The sequence below is a fragment of the Urocampus carinirostris genome, chromosome 12 (assembly GCF_059441175.1).
Source record: "Urocampus carinirostris isolate Australia breed hairy pipefish chromosome 12, RoL_Ucar_1.0, whole genome shotgun sequence".
NCBI lineage: Eukaryota > Metazoa > Chordata > Actinopteri > Syngnathiformes > Syngnathidae > Urocampus > Urocampus carinirostris.
This window is the reverse complement of record NC_142360.1, coordinates 13,598,194-13,621,914: the sequence shown is the minus strand read 5'-3', so window position 1 is coordinate 13,621,914 and position 23,721 is coordinate 13,598,194. Positions and strand designations below refer to the sequence as shown.

At 40.4% G+C, this 23,721-nt stretch overlaps 2 protein-coding genes across 2 annotated transcripts; one reads left to right on the top strand and one right to left on the bottom strand.

Annotated features, from left to right (window-relative positions):
- Positions 1–677: 677 nt before the first annotated feature.
- Positions 678–9,900, top strand: LOC148355014 (retinal Mueller cells isomerohydrolase-like). The gene is made up of 14 exons (XM_088349248.1): positions 678–819; positions 2,057–2,139; positions 2,213–2,363; positions 2,439–2,546; positions 4,243–4,384; positions 4,994–5,141; positions 5,215–5,296; positions 5,572–5,704; positions 5,863–6,005; positions 6,067–6,196; positions 6,439–6,553; positions 7,857–7,951; positions 8,069–8,180; positions 9,537–9,900. Exons 1-14 carry the CDS (start codon positions 809–811, stop codon positions 9,680–9,682), a joined length of 1,599 nt encoding a protein of 532 aa, XP_088205374.1. The 5' UTR covers positions 678–808; the 3' UTR covers positions 9,683–9,900.
- Positions 9,901–11,960: 2,060 nt separating this feature from the next.
- Positions 11,961–22,163, bottom strand: LOC148355013 (methylcrotonoyl-CoA carboxylase beta chain, mitochondrial). The gene is made up of 12 exons (XM_088348832.1): positions 22,031–22,163; positions 19,316–19,477; positions 19,053–19,249; positions 18,740–18,918; positions 18,594–18,674; positions 17,837–18,015; positions 17,379–17,595; positions 17,204–17,295; positions 16,372–16,528; positions 14,123–14,245; positions 12,177–12,404; positions 11,961–12,109 (listed from the first exon to the last, which is right to left on the bottom strand). The coding sequence occupies exons 1-12, from the start codon at positions 22,075–22,077 to the stop codon at positions 12,023–12,025; spliced, it is 1,749 nt and encodes a 582-aa protein (XP_088204958.1). The 5' UTR covers positions 22,078–22,163; the 3' UTR covers positions 11,961–12,022.
- Positions 22,164–23,721: the final 1,558 nt, after the last annotated feature.

Here is a 23,721-nt window from a genome sequence, read left to right as displayed (position 1 = left end):
AATATCTTGCAGAAATCCATCTGTTTTAAAAGGATGAGGCAGTCTTGGGCAACACCTCAGCTCATGCCCACATGCAGCTTTGCCAAGGAATGGTGTGAAATTGTTACAATGATTTTTGGGCTGAGGCTCATTGATGTCGCTACTATTAGAAAATACAATTAATGTATGTCTCATGCAACCGATGTCAACTTTTCCCAAGATGTTTGCAGACATTTTATGAGTATACTGGAAATACTGGTGTAACTATGTGGTCTTTATTGTCGTTTTCTAAAAGTTCATTTCCCACACTACATTCTATGCCCACCACTGTTATTGTTCATTTTTGAGAAATCCTTCCTCATGATTTTTTGACTAAATAATTTCCTCTCATGTAGCTGATGGTTTATTCAAATTCTCTCTGTGGTGTTGCCTTAGCACCCACATAGTAGTTTCTCCAAGCAGTCTGGAACTAATTAGAACGCATTCTTTCACATGAACAGCCATAATCAAACAGCTGAAATCTAGGCCCATGTTCTTTTGTGTTTCCCTCCCAGGTAAAAATTTTTTTTTGATTGGAGAGCGTTCAGTTTGAAGCTATGACTCAGATGGACAAAGCTGGTTTGTTCAGCTCGGCTACATTCTACATGGAGGACGAAAGGCAAGAGGGGAGAAAAAGCGAATGGGCTGGAAAGGAATAATATGAGATGCACAGGAGGGGGAGCGGGGCTAAGGAAAGGAGGAGGAGAATTCTTTCCAAACAGGAAATCTCTGATTTAAAAGGTGCTGAAGTGGTTGTGCAAGCGAAAGACTTGGAAGAGTAGACAGCAAGATGGGCAGCCAGTGAGTAAAGATTTAATGTTTTTTCTTTTGTTTTTAGAAGTGCACATATGTAAGCTAATAATTATTGGTATACAGTACCACTGCATAAGCTAATTTTTTTTTACCCTGGTAGAGTGATTTAGACGAGTCACAATAATTATATCAGGAATTCGATACTCCAGCACATTTTCATAAGGTAACACAGGTCATCCAAACTCCAAATGGGTTGAATATATCATTCTAAATGATTTTGATTTATTTCACGGTTCACCAATCCTTTAACCACTCTGGTTGTAGGGGCACCACCTCTGTGGTGTGTCTTTGACAAGAACAGCCTTGCGGTGCCCATTCCTTTCCAGGTCGATTTATTGGGTATGGATTTACTCCCCAGCATGAAACAGATATTACTGGTTTCCATGGTTACCAGCAGGGTTGGGTAGGGTTACTTTAACTTGATTACTTTCAACTACTTTTGGATTACTCCAATACAAAATATGCTAATAAAAGACAAAATAAACTAAATATGAAAAAAATTATGACTCACAACACGTGGTAAGCTTTCTCTTCTGGCTTTGATCTCTTTGATCTTCGGCAAAACTAACATAAAATGCGACAGAAACAAAATAAAAATAAATCCAAACAGCTTGCCAGCATCATTTTTGCCGTTCCATGTATTCCGTTACTCCCCAAGCCTGCACAAAATTTAGTAATTTTATTCATATTTAGTTTCTTTTGTCTTTTATTAGCATATTTGGTATTGGAGTAATCCAAAAGTAATTGAAAGTAATCAAGTTAAAGTAACCCTGCCCAACCCTGGTTTCCAGTAGAAAGAGAAGCCTCCTGATCTTACTCAGATAAGGTATCTTTATCATCTGGTCGCTGTCCATTTTCGGTGCAAAGCTTCATCCCGCTCTGCAGAGATGAGCCAGATCTTGGCACTGTGTGTGACAATACTTATACTGAATCCCAAAACACTGGGGAAAAACTATCCATTCCAAAATCTTGAGTAGGCCTTTTTTGTTTTTATTTTTATCGTACAATATACATTACATCACTTGTGGCTTTGATATTTCTCTTACCCAAAAAAACTTTGCCGCGATGATGTTACATGTTTTACATTTTTTACTTATAAAAGGCTCTTTGTCTGATAAAGGACTTTGGGTTTCGTATATTTTTGTGTCTATACTTAACAGATTGAAATAATTAAATAACTAGATTCTTTACAGAATGTAATTAACCAACTCAAATTGTTGTTCAGTGTGGAGCATCCCGCAGCTGGCTACAAAAAGATCTTTGAAACAGTGGAGGAGCTGAATGAACCGATTCCAGCCAAGCTCACTGGTAGACAAGAACATTCCTTTTCTGAATGACATTGTTCTCTGACTGAACAAAACTCATCTGGTCCTCTCTAAAGGTGAATTGCCAACGTGGTTGGGTGGCAGTCTTCTTAGGATGGGACCGGGTCTTTTCGAGGTCGGGGAGCAACCGTTCCAACATCTGTTTGATGGACAAGCGCTCTTGCACAAGTTTGACCTAAAGAAAGGTCAGGTGACCTACTACAGGAAGTAAGGACTCAACAGTTCCAGACCCTGAGACCATGACTCACTGCTAAATTGCTAAGACTGGTCCTCCTTGTTTAGGTTTTTAAAAACAGATGCTTATGTCCGTGCCATGACAGAGAACAGAGTGGTCATCACCGAGTTTGGCACGGCAGTCTACCCTGATCCCTGCAAAAATATTTTTTCAAGGTGATGGCTCTTTATACTGGATTGCTGGGGAAATAACCCAATATTGCTTATCCTCAGAAGGGTCGCGGGGGTCTGGGGCCCATCTCAGCTGACATTACTTCCTCTTTTCTTAATTTTACCAAAAATTAATTATTAATTTGCTATTTTACTAACAATATTTCTGCTTGGATACTTAAAATATTTGGAACAAGTTATATATAATGGGACAGGTTAGCAAAACTATCTCTTAAAAATAGTTTTCCTTTCGCGAAGGTTTGAACATAACATCGGGCATTGGGCAGGGGACACCCTGAACTGGTTGCAAGGAGTGCCGGAGGAAACCCACAAAGATTCGGGAATAACGTGCAAGCTCCACACCGGGAGGCTGTAGTAACTGGACTCAAACTCTTGACCTCTGCACCCTGGGGCTGTGCGCTAACCACCGATCCACCGTGTATCTCTTAAATAAAATTGGAAAAATATCCAGTACAGAAAAATGTAGCCAACTATTATAATATTATTGCTTCAAGAAAAACACATTTTTGTATGAGGGGAAGACACACTGAGGGACAAAAAACGAGTGGCACAAAATGAATTTAACCTATTTTTATGGATAATCGGGTTAACATTTTTATTTGGCGGCTCGTATAAAAAGTCTGCCCACCCCTGATCTAGGTGAACCAGACAAATTCTAGAAAAAAATACTTAGTTACCGTACAATAAAAAAAAAAATCTGAAATGTCAGACGGGAGATTTTTTTTTTTGCACATTTAAAGGTTTCTTTTAATTTTTCATTGCATTTTATAATTATTATTTAGTATTTCATTTTATTCAAGCAAAATTTCAATTGCTTTCAAATGCTTGTTTAGGGTATGACTTTATCCAAATAACAGGCCCAGGGTATACTCTGTTTAACACTTATTTCATGTTACCCGTTTCAAGGTTATAAAATACAATAACTGATGTGTCTCATGGGCCATAAAATAAGATTACAAAAGGAATATACGGTTCTGGACAGATATAAATTTTGTCATGATGTTGTATTAACCATACGACCGATACTTCTTTCTTTTTGGTGCTCAGGACTAAGTTAGACCCTAGGTCCAAATTGGCCAGCTAAAAACACAACATGAAGGTTGATTTTTATACTGTAACTTTGTAATAAAACAAAGTTTGGGAATCACACCTTTATAAATAACGTGTTACCGCAGCATATCTGATAAAAACATTACAATGCATGTGTGGCCTCAACAAAGGGTTTCTTCATTTTCCTCGTGCTAAGGTTTTTGTGTTTGTCCTTGCCCTCATGTAGGTATGAGATCAGGGAATGCTTTAATAGTAGTATGAAGTGTGAACAGCCCTTTGATACTTCTTGTGATTAAGGGCTATACAAAAAAACATGACTTTACTTGACTTGACGTGATAATGCAATAATACATTTTCAAAACAAATAGTAAAATAAAAGGAAATTTTTGTTTTGTTTTTTTGTTTTGAGGAATTTAATTAGTTAACAAACAAAAATATCAAATAGTAAAATAATATTTTAAAGGGGCAAAATGATCTCTCAGCAAAAAAAGAAAATCTTACTAGGAAAAATTATTTTTACACAAGCATAAGCCTAAAATTTAAGAGCAATTGCAGGATTGTCCAAGACATTCTATTGATGAAATATAATATTTTCAGAGGCAGCAACCTAATGACTTGCATACAAATGCAGATTTTTCTCTTACTTCCGAGGTATTGAGGTGACTGATAACTGCTTGGTGAACATCTACCCTGTTGGGGAAGACTTCTATGCCGTTACAGAGACCAATTACATCACCAAAGTTGATCCGGATTCACTGGAAACTTTGAAGAAGGTGAGGTTAGCTTATTTTAGATGTACTGGGGCGGCATTAACTCAGGAGGTAGAGCGCTCGTCTTGGGATCAAGAGATGTTATATGTCGAAGTGTCCTTGCGCAAGACACTGAGTCTCTAATGCCCCCAATAAGCAGGTCGGCGCATTGCATGGCTGCATGGCCGCTATTGGTGTGTGATTGTGTGTGTGAATGGGTAAGTGTGAAGCACATTGTAAAGTGCTTTGGGAGGTCATCATTGACTTGAAAAGCGCAATATAAATGCCGATTATTTACCATTTACTTTGTTGCAAGTTTGAAACGTTTTTTTATTGTTGTTAATGTTTTTTTAACTGAAGGGGCGAGCATGACGTCTCTCTCTAGCAATTCTCTCGCCCCCCAACCCCCTTTTCTCAAACTTAATGTGTTCCACCACTAACAGGTCTGATAAAAGCGGATAGGCGCATTGGGAAATAAAGCACAAGGGCTCTTTGAACTCTATGGGGCATTGTAACCACATTTTTATTCACGGAAATATTTAACTTACAACTTTTTAAGAACACCTCAAACGACGTGCCCCACCTTTAATGATTAATAATAATCTGTTTTTTCAATACATGTATTTCAATAAGGTGGATCTGTGTAAGTACTTGTCCGTCAATGGGGTAACGGCTCACCCCCACTTTGAGGCAGATGGTACAATCTACAACATTGGAAATTGCTTTGGCAAGAACTTTAGTCTTGCATATAACATTGTTCGGATCCCAGCAGCTCAAAAAGGTCAGTTGGTTTACTGCAACATGTTGTATCCTCACCAAAAGGAATATGCATTGATGTCTTCCACTCTTTCAAGACAAGTCAGATCCTTTGGAGAAATCCCAGGTCATTGTTCAACTGCCGAGCAGTGAGCGGTTGAAACCCTCGTACATACACAGGTAGCAACAAAGATTCTCCTTGATACTTCAATATCTGTTTCCATTCTCACATTGTTCTATTCTATAGCATATGAATAACCTATATTTTATGTTGACAATATCTGCGTATCTGTGTATTATTTGCCCTCATGTAGGTTTTAGATCAGGTGATGGTGTCATAATAGTCTGTGGTTTGCAATAATCTGTGGTCTGTGCAGCCCTTTGAGACTCTTTTCGGGCTTTTAAGGGCTATACAAATAAACATGACCTTGACTTGCTGTTGCATCCGTTTGTAGCTTTGGCATGACCGACAACTACTTCGTGTTTGTGGAGCAACCGGTAAAAATTAACTTACTCAAGTTTCTGTCGGCTTGGAGCGTCAGAGGAGCCACGTATATGGACTGCTTTGAAGCCAACGAGACCATGGGGGTAGGTGGCCTTATAATAAAATAGATCAGTGGACAGATTTCATTGTTGAGATTGAGATTTTATGTTTTGATGATGTCCATGCATCAGTAAAATCAATAAGTGAGCTTAGAAGTCATTTACTTATCGACTACAGAGAAGCATTGTTATGTTTCTGTTAGACGTGGTTTCACTTAGCCACGAAGGATCCGGGCGTGTATCTGAGCAACCACAAGTTCCGTTCATCAGCCTTCAACATATTCCACCATATCAATACATATGAGGACCAAGGATTTATCGTTGTGGACCTGTGTGTGTGGAAAAGGTAAGTTGGATCAAGTGTGGATGATAACTCACTGAGGTTTACCGAATGTCCCTGTGCACAGTCATGACTTTATGTACAACTACTTATACCTGGCCAACCTGAGGGAGAAGTGGGAGGAGGTCAAGAAAGCAGCATCGAGTGCCCCTCAGCCTGAGGTCAGACGATACGTACTGCCCCTGGATTTACCCTGTGTAAGGACGCCCATGCGCAGAACAGAACATACACATAATGTCCCTTGAATGGAAGATAAAAGTTATTCTTTTAATTGGATTTTTGGAATGTTAAAGCGTTTAAAATATATTTCTTTAATTCCGAAGTAAATTATATTATACAATTGTGATCAGCAAATTAACATTTTAATCAATTTGAACCTCCAACTGAATTATTGTGTGCTTTGTAACATGGTTGCTGTGAACCTGGTGTGGACTTTTAGGAGGAGGTTGGAAAGAACTTGGTTTCTCTGCCTTACACAACAGCAACTGCTTCTCTTCGTGAAGATGGAACGGTCTGGCTGGACCCTGAAGTACTGTATTCCGAACCAAAACAAGGTGCCACCATTTTTTTATTACATGTTATCTAACGGAAGCGCATATATATATATGTGTGTGTGTGTGTACAGTAAAAAAGATAATTAATTGAACACCCTGCTATTTTGCTATTTCTCCCACTTAGAAATCATGGAGGGGTCTGACATTTTCATCGTAGGTGTGTGTCATGTTTAGCTTCTTCCATTTTCAAATGATAGCTCCAACAGTGGACCTTTTTTCACCAAACTCCTTGGCAATTGCTCTGTAGCTTTTTCCAGCCTTGTGGAGGTGTACAATTTTGTATCTGGTGTCTTTGGACAGCTCTTTGGTCTTCGCCATGTTACAAGTTAAAATCTTAATGATTGTATGGAGTGGACAGGTGTCTTTTTGCAGCTAAGGACCTCAAACAGGTGTATCTGATGATACATGGAGTGCAGGTGGACTTCTAATGGGCGGACAAACAGCTCTTTCAGAGTCAGAATTCTAGATGATACAGAGGTGTTCAAATACTTATTCGCAGCTGTATCACACAAATAAATTGTTAAAGAAATTATACATTGTGATTTCTGGATTTTTGTTTTTAGTTTATCTCTATCAGAGGGGACATGCACCTACAATTAATATTTCAGCCCCCTCCATGATTTCTAAGTGGGAGAAATAGCAAAATAGCAGGGTGTTCAAATATCTATTTCCTTCACTGTGTATATATACTGACATGACAAAACAAGACATAACATAATTTCTGGACTATAATATGCACCTGACTAGATAGATAGATAGATAGATAGATAGATAGATAGATAGATAGATAGATAGATAGATAGATAGATAGATAGATAGATAGATACTTTATTCATATGCTGCACACAACACATTTTTATAGGAAAAGGCATTTTGTTCAGACATAAACCGTACCTGACTGTGAACCGAAACATGAGATTTACAGGAAAAAAAAATGTTAAGCAGAAAGAGTTTTGTAAGTCTTCACACACAAGGGAAGAGGCACCAAGGCACTGGTAACACATTGCCTACTGTGCTGGTTAAAAAAAACGACACTGGTAAGTCATTGTGACGCAATAACGGAAGTACCATAGAACAGCAAAAAACAGCAGGTTGTGACTTTCCCTTGCTCGACACTATCTGTCTCTCAATTCTTTTCTGCTTGTTGGAAAAAATGCAGGTATTAGCTGCAGCACTGCATAAGGCGCGGGGTTGAAATTATTAAGTGTTGTGTCAATATTTAGCTACACATGTTAAGTATGTGTGAGCCTCTATGTTCAGTTACTTGAGTCATATTGTTGTTTTTTTCTGCATTGCCTCTTAGCCTTCGAGTTTCCACAAATTAACTATTCTCAATGCCGTGGCACCAAGTATTCCTTTACTTATGGCCTTGGACTCAACCACTTTATCCCCGACAAGGTACGAACCCTGAATGTGCTCAAGCAAGAGGCCCCATCTGGTCCAATCCAGGGGCTTGTCAGTTTGTCATTTTCAGAAAACATTTGGACCAATGACTTGAATGTGATTTGACGGCAGATTGTCAAGTTGAACGTGCAGACAAAAGAGACGTGGGTGTGGATGGAGGATGAGTGTTATCCATCGGAACCGATATTTGTACCCACACCAGGAGCTACAAAGGAAGATGACGGTATGCTAAGCTGCAAATATTGTGTAATAATTAATGTGCAATACTTAAAAAGGTCAGGTTGCAATGCACGTGTTTTATATTTTGGATTTTTCTTCTCGGGGCATTTATTTTCTTCCTAAGAAACATCATATCGAAAGGGACAGTGTGTATTATTTAGCAACTTTTTATAAGTAAGATAAAATGTAATGCTTTAAAAAAAAGACTTAAATCATGAGTAATAATACCCAATCTATCGTATAAATGTGCATTTTTCAAAAAATACTTGTCGGTTAAGAAATGTGCATTTAATTTACATAACATGAGCCTCACCTCATAATAATGTACAGGTACCTAAACACCAAAATACCCCGTGAATGAGAAATGGTGTTTGGTCACAACACAATACAGCGACGTATACAGTAGTGGAGAAATAATACACTGTGTTACTTTAAACCAGGGGTCTCAGACTAAACTTACCTGGGGATCGCCGGGGTTAGGTTTCAGGCAGAGTGGGGCTGCATCACATCAAACATACTATTATTGTATATTTTTTTTTTCTACACAAATTAAAATGTAAGGATAAAAAATAACTGTATTAACGAATAATAACAAAGCAGTTATAACTTAAGTAATAATCAAATTAGTCGGAAGTCTCTGTCTTTGTTTCTGTGTCATCTGTCTTACTCTCTCTCCCTTTCTCTATCTGTCTGCCTTTCTCTCTGTGTCTGTCTAACTCTCCCTTTTGATCTCTTGCTCTGTGTCCATCTGTCTTACTCTCTCCCTTTTGGGGGTCAGCAAGAAGGAACTCTGGAGCCACATGAGGCTCCTTGGCGATCAAAAAAAAATTTTGATAATGGAATATGATATGGTGTTTGTAGGACAACCATGACGCAGATGTTTAACATTTTCCATACAGTATATGTATACAGTATGTGTTGCCTCCCCTTATAAAGCTTTCAATATTTTGCAGCTCCAAATGTTTTTTTTTTGTGTCCAATATGTTTCTTTTAATATTTTGGGTTGCCAACCACTGGTCTACGTCTTTCTGACTATTTAGCTCATTCTCATGCTGTCAATGGCAGCTTCCAAGTACACTGACATTCAAATAATGCTTTTAAAATCACACTTCAGACGGAACTCGCATTTCACGAGCTAAAGTTTTTGTGTTTCTTGCACACGCAATGTAATTGTCGCTGAATTTGCAAGTGGATTGTTTCTAATTTAACTTATTAGCCCAACTTTTTTCACACGGGCCACTTTAAAGTATGTAACACTTTACATGCAATCAGGATAAGAACTTCAGTGACAAAAGTAAAACATAATGCTAACAGCAAACCACCTCAAGCAAACCCACATGAGAGCTGTTGTATTTTGCAGGTGTGCTCCTGAGTATCGTTGTGAAGCCAGGAGCAGAGAGACCAGGCTTCCTCTTGGTGTTAGATGCCATGAAGCTGACCGAAATTGCCCGCGCAGAAGTGGAATGCACCTTTCCTGTGACTTTCCATGGCTTCTACAAGCCATGATCAACACAACACTCATATTTAACCGCCAATGTCAAAATAGCTTCAGGCAGCTCCACATTCTTTCACGTGGTACAGTACACTTAGAACTGCCAGCCGCCATTTAATATGTCAAACAAAATACTCCAGTCTTGCAAGTGATAATATGGTTTCATGTAAACACTACAGGTGAGTTTTTAATCTTAAAATGGCTTATATTAAAAAAAATATATATTTTTTAATCAACTTGTTTTAATTGTGGATTTTTTCCCTATGGAGTCATGTCATAAAGCAGTGCTTTATGCATTGCAGTAAGAACACATTTCATTTATTTGACACAAATAATACAAGTCACTGGTTTGAATTTTGTGCAGACAGTGTGAGTTCAGTTTTAGTGCATTGTATTTAAGAAAATCCTCAGCTTGTTTTGGATCACTGCTGAATATGCCAAGTACTGTAAATTCTGGGCTACAGAGCGCACCTGTTTAAAAGCTGCTTGAGCAAATTTAAGAACTAATCTCAATTTAGTCTTCTAATGAGACGCACAGGATTTTAAGGTACAGCCATAAAACAATTTTTAATTAGATTCGCACTAACATGAAGCAAAAAAAGATTTTTTTTTTTTACATATATAAATGCTTGGAAGCTTTCAAACTAGTGTCAGCTGATGAATGTTTGTGTGGCAGCAGGTGACTATTTATAGAGTATATTTTCCCAATTGGGCCGAAAACTGTAAGACCATATAAGAAAAAAAATACCCAATAACCTGCTGCCACACCAAAATATTTAACCAGCTGACATACATGTTAGAAAGATTTGTAACATTTATGTACAGTGAAGAAAATAAGTATTAGAACACCCTGCTATTTTGCTATTCCTCCCACTTAGGAATCATGGAGGGGTCTGAAATTTTTATCAGAAGTGCACGTGCATTGTGAGAGAGATAAACTAAAAAGAAATATCCAGAAATCCTGTGTATCATCTAGAATTCTGACCGTGAAAGAACTTTTAGTCCACCCATTAGAAGTCCTCCTGCACTCCATGTATCATCTTCAATCAGAGGAACCTGTGTGAGGTCATTAGCTGTATAAAGACACCTGTCCACCCCATGCAATCAGTAGGACTAACTTGTAACATGGTGAAGACCAAAGAGCTGTCCAAAGACACCAGATACAAAATAGTACACCTCCACAAGGCTGGAAGGGGCTACGGAGCAATTGCCAAGCAGCTGGGTGAAAAAAGATCCACAGTTGGAGCAATCATTAGAAAATGGAAGAAGCTAAACATGACGGTCAATCTCAATCGGAGTGTAGCCCCATGCAAGATATCACCTCGTGGGGTCTCAACGTTTCTAAGAAAGGTGAGGAATCAGCCTGGAACTACACGACAGGAGTTGGTCAATGACCTGAAAAGAGCTGGGACCACCGTTTCCAAAGTTAAGACGTCATGGTTTGAAATCATGCAGGGCAGGAAAAGTTCCCCTGCTTAAACCAGCACATGTCAAGGCCCGTCTTAAATTTGCATATGACCGTTTGGATGATACAGAGGAGTCATGGAAGAAAGTTTTGTGGTCAGATGAGACCAAAATATAACTTTTTGGTCATAATTCCACTAGGCATGTTTGGAGGAAGAAGAATGTAGAGTACAATCTGAAGAACACCATCCCTACTGTGAAGCATGGGGGTGCTTTGAGGCTTTTTCTGCACATGGGACAGGATGGCTGGGACCGTGTACAGTATTGTGAGATTTTAGGGAACAACCACCTCCCCTCAGTCAGAGCATTGAAGATGGGTGCGTGGCTGGGTCTTCCAACACGACAACGACCCGCAGCACACAGCCAAAACCGATGAGTGGCTTCGTATGCAGCATATCAAGGTTCTAGCATTGCCCAACCAGTCTCCAGACGTGAACCCAATCGTAAATCTTTGGAGGGAGCTCAAACTCTGTGTTTCTCAGCGACAGCCCAGAAACCTGACTGATCTAGAGAAGATCTGTGTGGAGGAGTGGGCCAAGATCCCTCCTGCAGTCTCTGCAAGCCTAGTGAAGAACTAGAGGAAACATTTGACCTCTGTGATAGCAAACAAAGGCTACTGTACCAAATGTTAACATTCATTTTCTCATATAAAAAGTAGAGACTTGTAGTCTGTAATTTACAGAACTCAACTTGCACAAAAGATGAGTCAATCTCCCATAAGTTGTGTCGTTTTTAGAAACAATGTTGGCACGTCAAGCCTGATTAGCATCACCACGCACAAAACCAATTGCATAATCTGTGACGACTTACAATAAGAAAAGGCAACTGTTCAAATTCACATTTAATAATTTCACCAAATCACTTTTTTGGGACAGGCAATATGGATGATTTTACATGCGTAGAAGTGCTGATTGAGTTTTCTCTGTTGAAAGTTGATGTTTCTGTTGCTCAATGATCTCCAGACAATCTCGAAGAATCTGCGGATGCAAACATGTTTAAATTCATATTGTGTGGTGAGCTAGCATAATGTATTTGATACTTCACCCTCCGAGTGTCTTGTGGCAGAATGACTCCGTCGTCCCAAAGCCGACCAGAGGAGAAAAACGCCGAGCTTTCCTCCTCTAACGTCCTGTTCATATTTTGTTCCATCTGGGTTCTGCCTTCCTTTTCAAGGTCCGCATCGAGCAGGCTGTCAGCGTGACCTGTGGCTGTCACTGAAACTTTCGCATTGGGCCACAGGAACAGGAAGTTGGGGTCAAAAGATCTCCCACACTGAAAGCAAACAGGGAAAAATATTAGAACATCCATTAATTATCTCTCGCTTAGCCAGGGTCGGGTTGGAGGGCAGAAGCCTCAGTAGAGAAGCCCAGACCTCCCTATCCCCAGTCACTTCCTCCAGCTTATCTGACGGGATCCTGAGGCTTTCCCAGACAAGCCTGGTGATATCTCCCTCGAGTAACCAGCGTGTCCTGGGTTGTCCCCAGGGCCTCCTGCTGGTGGGACATGCCCGGGACCCCTTCCAAGGGAGGCATCCAGCAGGCATCCTTATCAGATGCTCGAGCCACCACAGCTGGCTGCTCTCAATGCAAAGTAGCAGCAGTTTTACAATGAAATCCTTCCAAATGATTGATCTTCTCACCCTATCACTAAGGAAAAGCACAGCAACAATGCAGAGGAAACTCACTTTAGCCGTTTGTGTGTTTATTCTTTTGGACCCGCAGTTCATGACCATAGGTGAGGGTATGAACGTAGATCAACCGGTTAATCCAGAGCTTTGCCTTTCTGTTCAGTTCTTTCTTCACCACCGCCGACAAGCACAGGGTCTGCATGACAGCAGACACTGCACCGGTCAGTCTGTTGGATCTGCTATTCTAACCTACCTTTGCTTGTAAATAAGACCCTGAGGGACTTGAACTCCTCCACTTGGGGCAGGATTTCAAAAAAGCATGCCACCCTTTACCTGCTTAGAACCAGGGTCTCGGACTTGGAGGGGCTAATTCTCATCCCGGCCGCTTGACACTCACCTGCAAACCTCTCCAGTGGGAGCTGAAGATCACGAATTGAGGAAGCCATCATCACCACATCATCCTCAAAAAGACCCCCTGTACCTAGAAATTCTGTCCATCAATGAAATGAACAACACAGCCTAGGAGTCCAAATCCTTCTGGAAACAAATCCCACCTACTGACAGCAATGCAGACCAGACAGCCTGGATAAGACTAACCTCATACCACCAGAATCACTCACAGGGCTTCCTGGGCAACCGGGTCAATTGCCTTCTCAAAGTACACAAAACACATGTGAACCGGATGGGCAAAGTCCCAGCACCCTCAAAGACCCTGCAGAGAGTGCATAGCTGGTCCACTGTCCAATGGCGTGGACGAAAACCACACTGTTCCTACTGAATCCCAGCTTCGACTTACTGGCGGACTGTCCTCTCCAGTACCTTACTAAGGAGGCTGAGAACTGTGATTCCCCTGTAGTTGGAACAAACTCTCCGGCCCCCCTTCATGAAAAATGGGAACCACCACCCCAGTCTGCCAGTCCAGATGTATTGTCCTTAATCTCCACACGATGTTGAAGAGGCCTGTCAACAATCACACCCCCACAACCCCCAGAGCCTTAATGAAATCTGGGTGGACCCCATTAACCTCTGGGGCCTTGCCATCCAAGAGTAACTTTAACCCCAGAAAGAAGAGAGCCCACCTCAGAGTCCACAGGCTACGCTTCCTCACAGGCTCTTTTTCCTCAAAAAATTACGTGTTGGTGGGATGCAGGAGGTCTTCGAAGTATTCTGCCCACTGCTTCACAACGTCCCGGCTCAAGGTCAACGGCGCCTCATCTCCCCTATACACAGTGTTGATGGCACATTGCTTTCCTTGCCTAAGATGCCAGATGTTTGACCAGAATTTTCCAATTGGAAGACGCCTTCCATTGCCTCGCCAAACTACTCCTAGCAGAAATTACACAACAGTAACATGCCGTCTTACCATTGCATAGCTGTCGGCTCCATGGCAGCCACCTATAACCACTGTGACTTTGGGAACAGAGGCACAGGCCACTGATGACATCATTGAACCCTGAGCCTTCAGACGGTTGCTGTTGAGCTCTGCCTGAAAACAAATAAAGGGTATAGGGACAGGGTCCATACACTTTATGATGGCCAGTGGTGGGCTCTTTACTTTAAAAAAGGAATTAGTTATAGTTACTCAGTAACTGAGTTAGTAACTGAATTACTTTAGAGCAAAGGTAACTAGATACCAGGGAAACTTTATATTACTTTAAAAAGAAGTTGTATGTCAAAAAGTTTGAAATTTTCTGAGCGGTATTTGGGTCAGTTAATTAGAGAAAAACAGACAGGTATTTGTGTTAAAGAACCTTGTCATATTTATCACACCTCACCAGCAAAATACTTATCTTACACTTGAAGTGCAATGAATATAAACAGTAAACAATATATTAAAATAATCAGAAGTAAAAAATATATAGTAAGTTAAATAGATTAAATGGGGAAAAAAAAAGAACCAAAAAAGTGCAATAACAAAAGGAAAGAAAGAGATAAAAGAAACAAAAAGGTTACATTTTTACACTAACAAATTAACACTGAAAAACACGGGAAATAAAATTAAAATATTTATAAATCGACAAAAAAGATGAAATAGAAAACACTTTTAACCTTTTGTATGTTCAACAAATTTAAAGTCAACAACACAGAATCCGCAAAGAATGCATATGATCCAATTATAAAGAAAAAGCCTTTCTCAGAGGGAACCAACTGTTGATTGGTGGGGAGCCTGCTCCCTTCGTTGACTTCCAAGAGCCAGCTCATGGAGATGTTTTGTGCACTAACGACACGAGTTGGTTGCTGCTGCGTTCACTGATATCTGGCGCTTTCAGATATCCGGCTCACATTTTTTACGCCTCATTCGCCTTTTCTTGCGGCGCTTTCGTGATATTCGTAATCAATATCTAATTACAGTGGAACCTCGGTTTTCGAACGCCTCTCAGTTCAAACAAATCAGTGCTCGACCAAAAATTTAGAGAAATTCCTGCTTCGCTATTCGGTCAAAAAATCGGAGTTCGAACACCGGTATGCTAGGGTGCGATGCTGAGCGGCGTACGGGTGTAGATCGCCCCCACCCCTCGAGAAGAACTGTTATCACGTGCGCACTTGCTTCTTTTCGCTTTCGCTTTTAATATCGGTGAACGGAGTGTTTTAGCCCCTAATTATGCCTCTGAAGAAGGTCGGTGCAAGCAGGACAGGTGGAAAAAGAAAAGTTGTTCGTACAACTATTGCCTTTAAGAAAGACATAATAGCTAAATATGAAAAAGGTGTGCGAGTTTCCGATCTTTCGAAGGAATACAGCATGACTTCTGCTGACCACCACAAAGGTAAGAAGTCCTATTCATAACTCTTTTCTTTATCCTTTTTTTAATTTTTACACGTTCATGTTAGCATAATCTTTCGTACGGAAGATTACGATAACGCGAACGTACGATTAGCCTGGGTTAGCTTTGTTTACGTAAAACATTCAGGGTGTTGGAATGGAACCGCCTTTTCAATGAACAACTCATCACTTTTTGTGGAGACCCGCGTGCTAAATGACGTGTAAACGACCTAATTTTTTTATTTTTACACGTTCATGTTAGCGTAATCTTTCGTACGCTAACGCGAACGTACGATTAGCCTGGGTTAGCTTCATGTTTATGTTCATGGTAAACATTCAGGGTTTTGGAGAGGATTAAAACGATTTACATTACTTTTAATGGGAAAAACGATTTCGGTGATTGAACAAATCGGTTTTCGAACAAGGTTCTGGAACGGATTTTGGTCGAGAACCGAGGTTCCACTGTATATGGTAGTCGCTATTTTGATTGATGACATGATTCCAAAAAATGTGGCAAACAACCCGGAGGAGAACGGAATAACAAGTTTGCGGGGGCATGCCGTTGACATACTGTGTGCCAAAATAATCCATTACTTTTGACTGTCACTAACGGCGGAAAAAATAATTGGTTCATTAACATCGTTTCGTAACGGCATTTTATATTATGATGTTATTCCCATCACTGATGATGACAGGGTGCCACAATTTTCTGTGTGTGTAAAAGGATTTGGGGCATTTACATGCACTGTATTTTCTTATAAGTCCCATTTTGATTTTGTTTAAAATTCATTCGCGCATCCTCAACATCAGGCCAATGGATACTGTTCCATTTCCGTTAGGAGTGTGCATACCTTTGCAACAGAATAAGTGAGTGTGGCGGACGGGGCCGTGTTCTGCAGGAAGAGGAGCGGGATGTCTCTTTGGTCGCACAGTTGGACAAAGTGGCTGCCTTTCAAGGCAGCCTGGTAGGACATCTCGCCGTTGTTGGCCACGATTCCTACCAAGCGACTGAGTGAGTGCAGTAAAGTTGGAATCAAAAGCAATGAAAAGAAAAAGAAGAGATGCTTAGTTGCATATTAAAACCGTCAAAACTGCTTTCAAACTTGAACATTTACGAACACTAGAAGGTTTTTTTATCTACAGGAACTTTGGCACAAACTACCGATTTAAAAATTAATGTAGGTGCTGGTTTGGATTGGTGTGTATAATACACTATTTGTTCCCCCGGATTTAAACAAAAAAGGTTGATGATGGAGTCAGGTATCACACTGCTACATCACCTCTGCTGGTTTACTGACTAGTTAAATCAGCTAGGAGTCAAAAATGCACGTGAATGGCCTTAGTCTCACACACACACATACATTCATACATGCACACACACACACACACACACACACACACACACACACACACACACACACACACACACACACACACACACACACACACACACACACACACACACACACACACACACACACACACTAAATAAATTACAAGCAGGAGCAATGATACTATGATAAATGGTCTTGTGTCAGAAATACTGAGCTCCCTGGAAAATAATTACAGTATAATACACAGCTGCTTTTTATTCACAAAATATTAGAGTAAAAACCTTTTGTCCCTTTGCTATTCTTTTGTCCCTTGGCTATTCTTAATTGTGTGTGTTATTTACATGCATACCCGTGTATCTTGGCAAAACCAGTGACAAGTGTCGTTCCAAAAAGAGCTTTAAACTCCTGAAAGCGGCTGCCATCCGTCAGACGACTTATAACCTGGACAAACAACGGCAATGATCGCTACATCCAGACCATCACTAAATTGTGCATAATATATCAAGGGACTGCGCTAGCTTTACCATTTTAACATCCAGACTGTAGTTGTAACTTTTGGGGGCAAGGCCAAGTAGCTCCTCTGAACTGTAAAGTGGCTTTTGGTCATCTTTCTTCTTCCTCGTCTTCTCTTCATCCTCATCCTCATCAGGCAGTGTAAAATTAAGGGTGGAAATTATGTTCCGGGTGTACTCGAAGGCCTCTTTTTCTTCCCAGGCAAAATGATCCACGCAGCCGCTCACCCTGCAACCAGATTACATGGACTGGTTCAAATATATAATAAGACGTCAACAAAATATGGACTTTTACACTTTGCCGTTTGAGGAGAGTATTCTATAAAAAGCTGGTTTCGCTGTTAACTAGTACTGCAAAAAGCGCCATTTGAGGGTGGACAGCAACACAATTATATGTTAATGTTTGGCATCCTATTTCAGCCCACGGTTGACATTTGCCACAAATTCCGTGCAAGGATTTCTGCACCTACTGAGCGTGAAGTCTTGCTCCTCCGAGATCCTCGGGTGTGACTTCTTCTCCTGTAGCAGCCTTGACCAGCGGTGGACCTCCCAGAAACATGGTCCCTATCCGGTGCACCATCACCGCCTCCTCCGCCATTGTGGGAATGTAAGCTCCCCCCGCCGTGCATGAACCGCACACCACCGACACCTTGATCGTGAGAACTAGCCTTTTAGTTAGTAGCACTTTGGATTACAGTTACTGCCGATCATTGGGTAAAATCAAAGATTAGCAACAAAATCCCCTATTAGTAAAGAGTGGCTCTGATCCGATTACATAAACGGACATATCGATCGATACCAATACTTTTTGCTTGGAAATGCCATGGTCGTTAAATAATTGAGTGAGTTTATATATGCACAAAGATTTATGCACTAAAAATATTTGAATTATTATTAAATAACTACAATACAAATGTTAACATGTAAATGTCAAATGTATATTAAAACTGTTTCAGAAAGCAGCAATTCGACAAAATACAAATACCTAAAAATGTCAAAAAGACAACTAAAATACGGCCATTGTACAATATTTTTAAAATTAAGTGGATTGTACAAACTGTCATTTGGCTCTCATTCTCAGCCTTTTTTCAGATTGCAATTATTTTTTACACCTGCACTCATTGATGTTTTTTTCTCTAGCTCAAAAGCACGCTAAGATTTTCATAATTGTTTATTTGTTTGTATTAGGTTTTATTTGGTGGTCATATAAAGTTGGGTTGAGCTTACCTGCGGAATCTTCATTGCGGACATGATGGCTTCATTGTAAAACGTCCTCCCTCCCTGGTTCTTGTCAGGAAAGATTTCTGACTGCAGATGTTGAAATTGTATTAAATACAAAACTCGGCAAAAGAATTACTGATAGAAATGAATACCTGCAGGGGCAAAAATGCTCCACCGGAGTCAACCAGATAGACGCAGGGCAGGCGGTTCTGAATCGCAACCTCTTGTGCCCGCAGCTGCTTTTTTACTGTGATCGGGTAGGCAGTTCCTCCCTTCACTGTGGCATCGTTGGCAATAAAGACGCACCAAAGGCCGTTGATCCTGCCAATACCTGCGTGTATTTACAATCAAACAAAGAAGAGCCAGTGGAGTTAAGATCTGAACCACAGCTTCCAAGCAGCCCTGGTTCTATCACATTTTCTAGGGTCAGTACCAAGAATACCCTTCTAGTTTTTGGTTTCTGACCCGTCAGGCAGCCGGCCGACGGGATATCGCCGTATGGCAGGCCCAGACCAGCAAAGCGAGACAGCTCGAGAAACTCGTCGTCGTCCAACAGTAGGCGCAGTCGATCCTTCACCAACAACTTCCTATTCCTCTGAGTGTGTCTAGCAATGGCGTTATCCCCCCCTCCTTTGGTCACCTTCTGATCCAGCTCCTCATATCTGTAAATCAGTTGAGAGATGTGGTGAAGTCAAATGGTGATGAGTTTGAAAACACATCCAACAGACCTGTCATGGCAGCGTTTGCTGTTTTGAAGGTTAGCTTCGTAAACGTGCTTGTGGACGTCATGGAGGGGCTGTTCCAGTACTGGGAAGGCGCTACGCAAAGCTCGTCTCTTGGCAGCCGTGCACATGTGTCGGCCCAAGCATTGCTGATGTTGCACTGCTGCCCTGCACGAGGAACGTAACACTTAAGAAAAATTCATGTTTAGCATAACTTTATTGTTCAACTGTGCCATAACTGCAAACTAATCGACTATTGGACCACATCTATGTAAATGTTTTCTTTGTCTTTTATACGTTTTTTTGGTCCTTAAAAATTGTGTATGCTGTATAACAATTTTTGTACATTCCCCCCCCCCCTTTTTTTTTTTAACACCGATCTTGTCTTGACCATATCGCCTCTAATCCCAGTAGTCTCTGTCATCAGTAGCAGATGACGACATTGTAGATTGCCAATATTGTTCAGATTTCGTACACATTTTACATGGCCAATTTAAAGCACTATTAAAGCACTTTCAAAGCCAGTATTTCCGTTTTTCCAGTACCATTAAAGTAACTAATCAGTTGTGAATCTTGTATTTTGCGGTTCCACCAATGTATGTGCTATTTACGTGTGATTTTTCATCTTGCATATAAATTTATCGATACAATAATAAATCAGGAATACATTTGTGGATCTGAACAATACTTGTGAACAATATTTTTCAAAGAAATCTCTCCTCATATAGGTGTTGGGTTAAAATGACATTAATATTTAGCTTACATTTTCAATTGCTGGGTTTCGTCCCGTTACCACATTAACCACTGGGAACGCTACCTTGATTTTTTGCATGGCCTATTTTCAATGTCCATAATTGATACATAATCCTTGCACGAATACACATTTCATAGTGCCCTGTTCAGGCATAGCATGCACCTTTCCTCTTGGGCGCGACCCGTATGGGGTGATGACGGTACATAAGACAATGCCATAGATTCTATGGCATTGTCTTATGTACTATGGCATAGAAACTAATGCCAGCTGCCGTTAATCACGTTGGAATACAAAATGCTATGGCAAAGCGCAGCCACCAGAGTTGGTATTATTTTTAGGCAGACTTATTATGAAACATGACACCAATTCCAATCATTTAAAATCACTTCACCCAAAATTCAAGCACTTCTCATTCCTTGAAAAAACAACATTAAAAATTAAAACATTTTCAAGGATTCAAGCACCATTCGAACCCTGTATTGTTGTGGTACTTTACATAGTCAGTCTTTATACATAGCTCAGGAGGTAGAGCGCTCGTCTTGGGATCAAGGGATCCCAGTTCGAATCCCGGCTTGTCCGTGTTACATGTCGAAGTGTCCTTGGGTAAGACACTGAACCCCTAATACCCCCAATAAGCAGGTTAGCGTCTTACATGGCTGCAATGCAAGGCCGCTATTGGGAAATGTGAAGCACACTGTAAAGCGCTTTGGGAAGTCATTGACTTGAAAAGCGCTATATCATTTCAGATCATTCATTCCATTTCATTTCATGAACAAATAGGTGCTGCGTTGTGTTCATTATTGCTTAATAAGGGTAATCGAAATCATGTATAGGTGGAGCAATAGGATGAGGTTGACAGGTATGAGATCACAACTTTGTGGGTTTTCTTTTCAGTCGTGCCGGTGTTATGCCGAGAAATGCATCTCTGCCGAGATTTACATCCCCTAGCTACTATAACCACTTTTACCTCGTTTTATCTCACTTTTATATCACTTTTCGGGAATGTATTGGCGAACATATGACCAAAACCACATCGTCTTGCATTTGTTGTGATTGTAATCGAACGGTAATGCACACCGTATATAAATCACTTTTAAGAACTGTTATGCACTCTACCATAGAGCTTATTATGCTGAAATAAGCTTTATGGTAGAGTGAATAACAGTTTTAATACGAGAAATTTGAGTCGAAAAAGGCAAAATAAACATGTTACCTGCTCAAATGTGATTTATATACGGTGTGCATTACCGTTCGATTACATTCACAACAATTACAAATACAGAATGGTTTAAATTGTATTACATTTCCAACAAATGCAAGACGAAGTGGTTTTGATTATATGTTCGCCATTACATTCCCAAAAAGTGATATAAAAGTGAGATAAAACGAGGTAAAAGTAGTGATAGTAGCTAGGGGATGCAAATCTCGGCAGGGATGCATTTCTCGACATGACACCGGCTGACATTTTCATGGAAGTGCCCCGAAAGAAGCAGTTTTCCATGACTGTAAACTTGGTCAACGTTTACCAAGCCTCATTAAGTGCATTGGAATACATTATTATCTATTTTGACACTTTTCTCCCCAAGAGCTTGTAATAAATACTTTTCGATCTAAAATGGCAATTGTTCTGTACTTCTGACTGCAATTTCATCAAAATTCATTTTTTGCACAAACTCTAGAACGCTGTAAATTTCACATGATTTGAAGGGGAAAAAAATAATACATGCTGATAATGCTTGCAATACATTACAACAGACAACCCTTACATTGCTGGTAGTGCGTGCACCATGCAAACATACACTTAACCATGTATTTAAGAAACAAACGCGGTGTCATTGGTTGTTAATCCTCAAACGCTTCCAAAGATCAGTTGTTTGTAAATGTATGCCAAAGGTCATCATTGTTGGGCACTCATCGTTCCGAGATATAAACACGCTCAAGGTTGGTGCCAATCTTACGGTTTTTACCTTGCAACGGTGTGATACATGCCTTCAAGAAATACGAAATAATGCATAAAAACAAAACAAAACAAAACAAATATTAGGAGCCCTATGCGAATCCCTTTCTTACTTTTCCCAGTGTTATTCGTTGGCCATTGGCTATCGCGTGTAAATATCGCCACTCATAGGACCGGGGAGGTAAAGCGCTATAATAATCCATTCATTTTCTGCACCGCGCATCCTCGCTCGGAGTGGGGCAGTGGGCGGGGGACACCCCGAACTGGTTGGCAGCCAGTCGCGAGGCACAGAGAGACAGACACGCTCACTCACACCCAGAGATAATTTGGAGTCACCAAATAACCCGCCATGCGTGTTTTTTGGAATGTGGAAAGCTACTCAGGCACGGGGAGAATATGCAAACTCCGCACGGAGAGGCTGGTAGCTGAACGTGAACCCTGGACCTCTGCACCGTTGGGTTGGTGCATTCATTCATGTGGTTGGTCAGTCAGTCACTCACTCAATAACTTGTCAGTTCATTCATCTTTTTATTCCATGTATTAAAACTTTGGGTTTATTTATTTATCTGTTTGTTTGTTTATTTATTTATTTATTTATTTAGTTTTCATTAAAATGCATTCAATTACTGATAGTATGGTGAAACAGAATAAAACAACTTTAAATACATCCAGATATTTGTCAGCGGTTCAGCAAAAGCCCAGTTAAATAACAGTACCTTTCACTTTATTTTACACCAAACGTTCAGACAAGGCAGCAACATAGTGCAGAGAGTTAATTACTGGTGCAAGGTTTCAGACATTTATCTTCCATCCTAAAATTATAATTGGATTAAGTTTTACAGATTTCCTCCGAGCACTCCGGTTTCCTCCCACATTCCAAAAACATGCATTTCAGGTGAATTGGCCGGTCCAAATTGTCCCTAGGTGTGACTGAGCGAGTGAGTTGTCTGTCCCTGTGTGCCCTGCGATTGGCTGGCAACTAGTCCAGGGTGTCCCCTGCCCACTGCCCGATGATTGCTGGGATGGACTCCAGCATCCCTGCGACCCGACTGAGGATAAGCGGTGCAGCTGATGAGATGAGATGAGATCACATATGACATTGACATCTTTCCGCCTTCGGAATTTTGGGGGTCCTGTCCAAATTAAAACTGCTATTCTTTTATTGTGGCTGTACCTTCCAAACTGAAATTTGAAGAGGTTTAATTTGACATAATTACTTGTGAATAATACATTTTACAAACCTTTTTTCTTCCACGTCTCAAGAAAAGGCAGGAACAAATAAATGAATGAATGAATGAATGAGTTGGTAGAGGAAGGGAAGAAGGAAGAAATAATTACTTTTTCTAATATTCAGTGCCTCATAGTGGTCCAAAAATCGACATTCAGTAAAAAAAAAACATTGATTTGAATAATAGTTAAAAATATATGAACTATCATACCAATGTTATTTTTTTAATAAATATTCATAGGTCGAAAAATGTGTATTTCTTTTATATAGTGGAAGCTATACCTAGTAGTCGCTGCCGTGTTTGTCTCTCATCTTGCTGATGAGCTGTGCTCATCTGGCACCGTTTTTTCTTCGTAATGGACAAATCAGTGTCATCTGGGGCTCAAATATTAAACATGGTACCTTTAAAGATAAATTTGGTTGTTAGGGGGTGTAAATTAATGTTGGCCGCAAGAGGACTCTGCCTTACTTCG

What these genes read in the sequence shown, in the direction of transcription:
- LOC148355014 (XM_088349248.1), top strand. An exon ending in GATTCCAGCCAAGCTCACTG is followed by an intron (nt 2,140 to 2,212) that starts GTAGACAAGAAC and finishes TCCTCTCTAAAG; the next exon opens with GTGAATTGCCAACGTGGTTG. An exon ending in GTATTCCGAACCAAAACAAG is followed by an intron (nt 6,554 to 7,856) that starts GTGCCACCATTT and finishes ATTGCCTCTTAG; the next exon opens with CCTTCGAGTTTCCACAAATT.
- LOC148355013 (XM_088348832.1), bottom strand. Translation starts at nt 22,077, where the DNA reads ATGCATTATTTCGTATTTCTTGAAGGCATGTATCACACCGTTGCAAG. An exon ending in GTCGGCCGGCTGCCTGACGG is followed by an intron (nt 18,919 to 19,052) that starts GTCAGAAACCAA and finishes AAATACACGCAG; the next exon opens with GTATTGGCAGGATCAACGGC. An exon ending in GGAGCAAGACTTCACGCTCA is followed by an intron (nt 17,596 to 17,836) that starts GTAGGTGCAGAA and finishes ATCTGGTTGCAG; the next exon opens with GGTGAGCGGCTGCGTGGATC.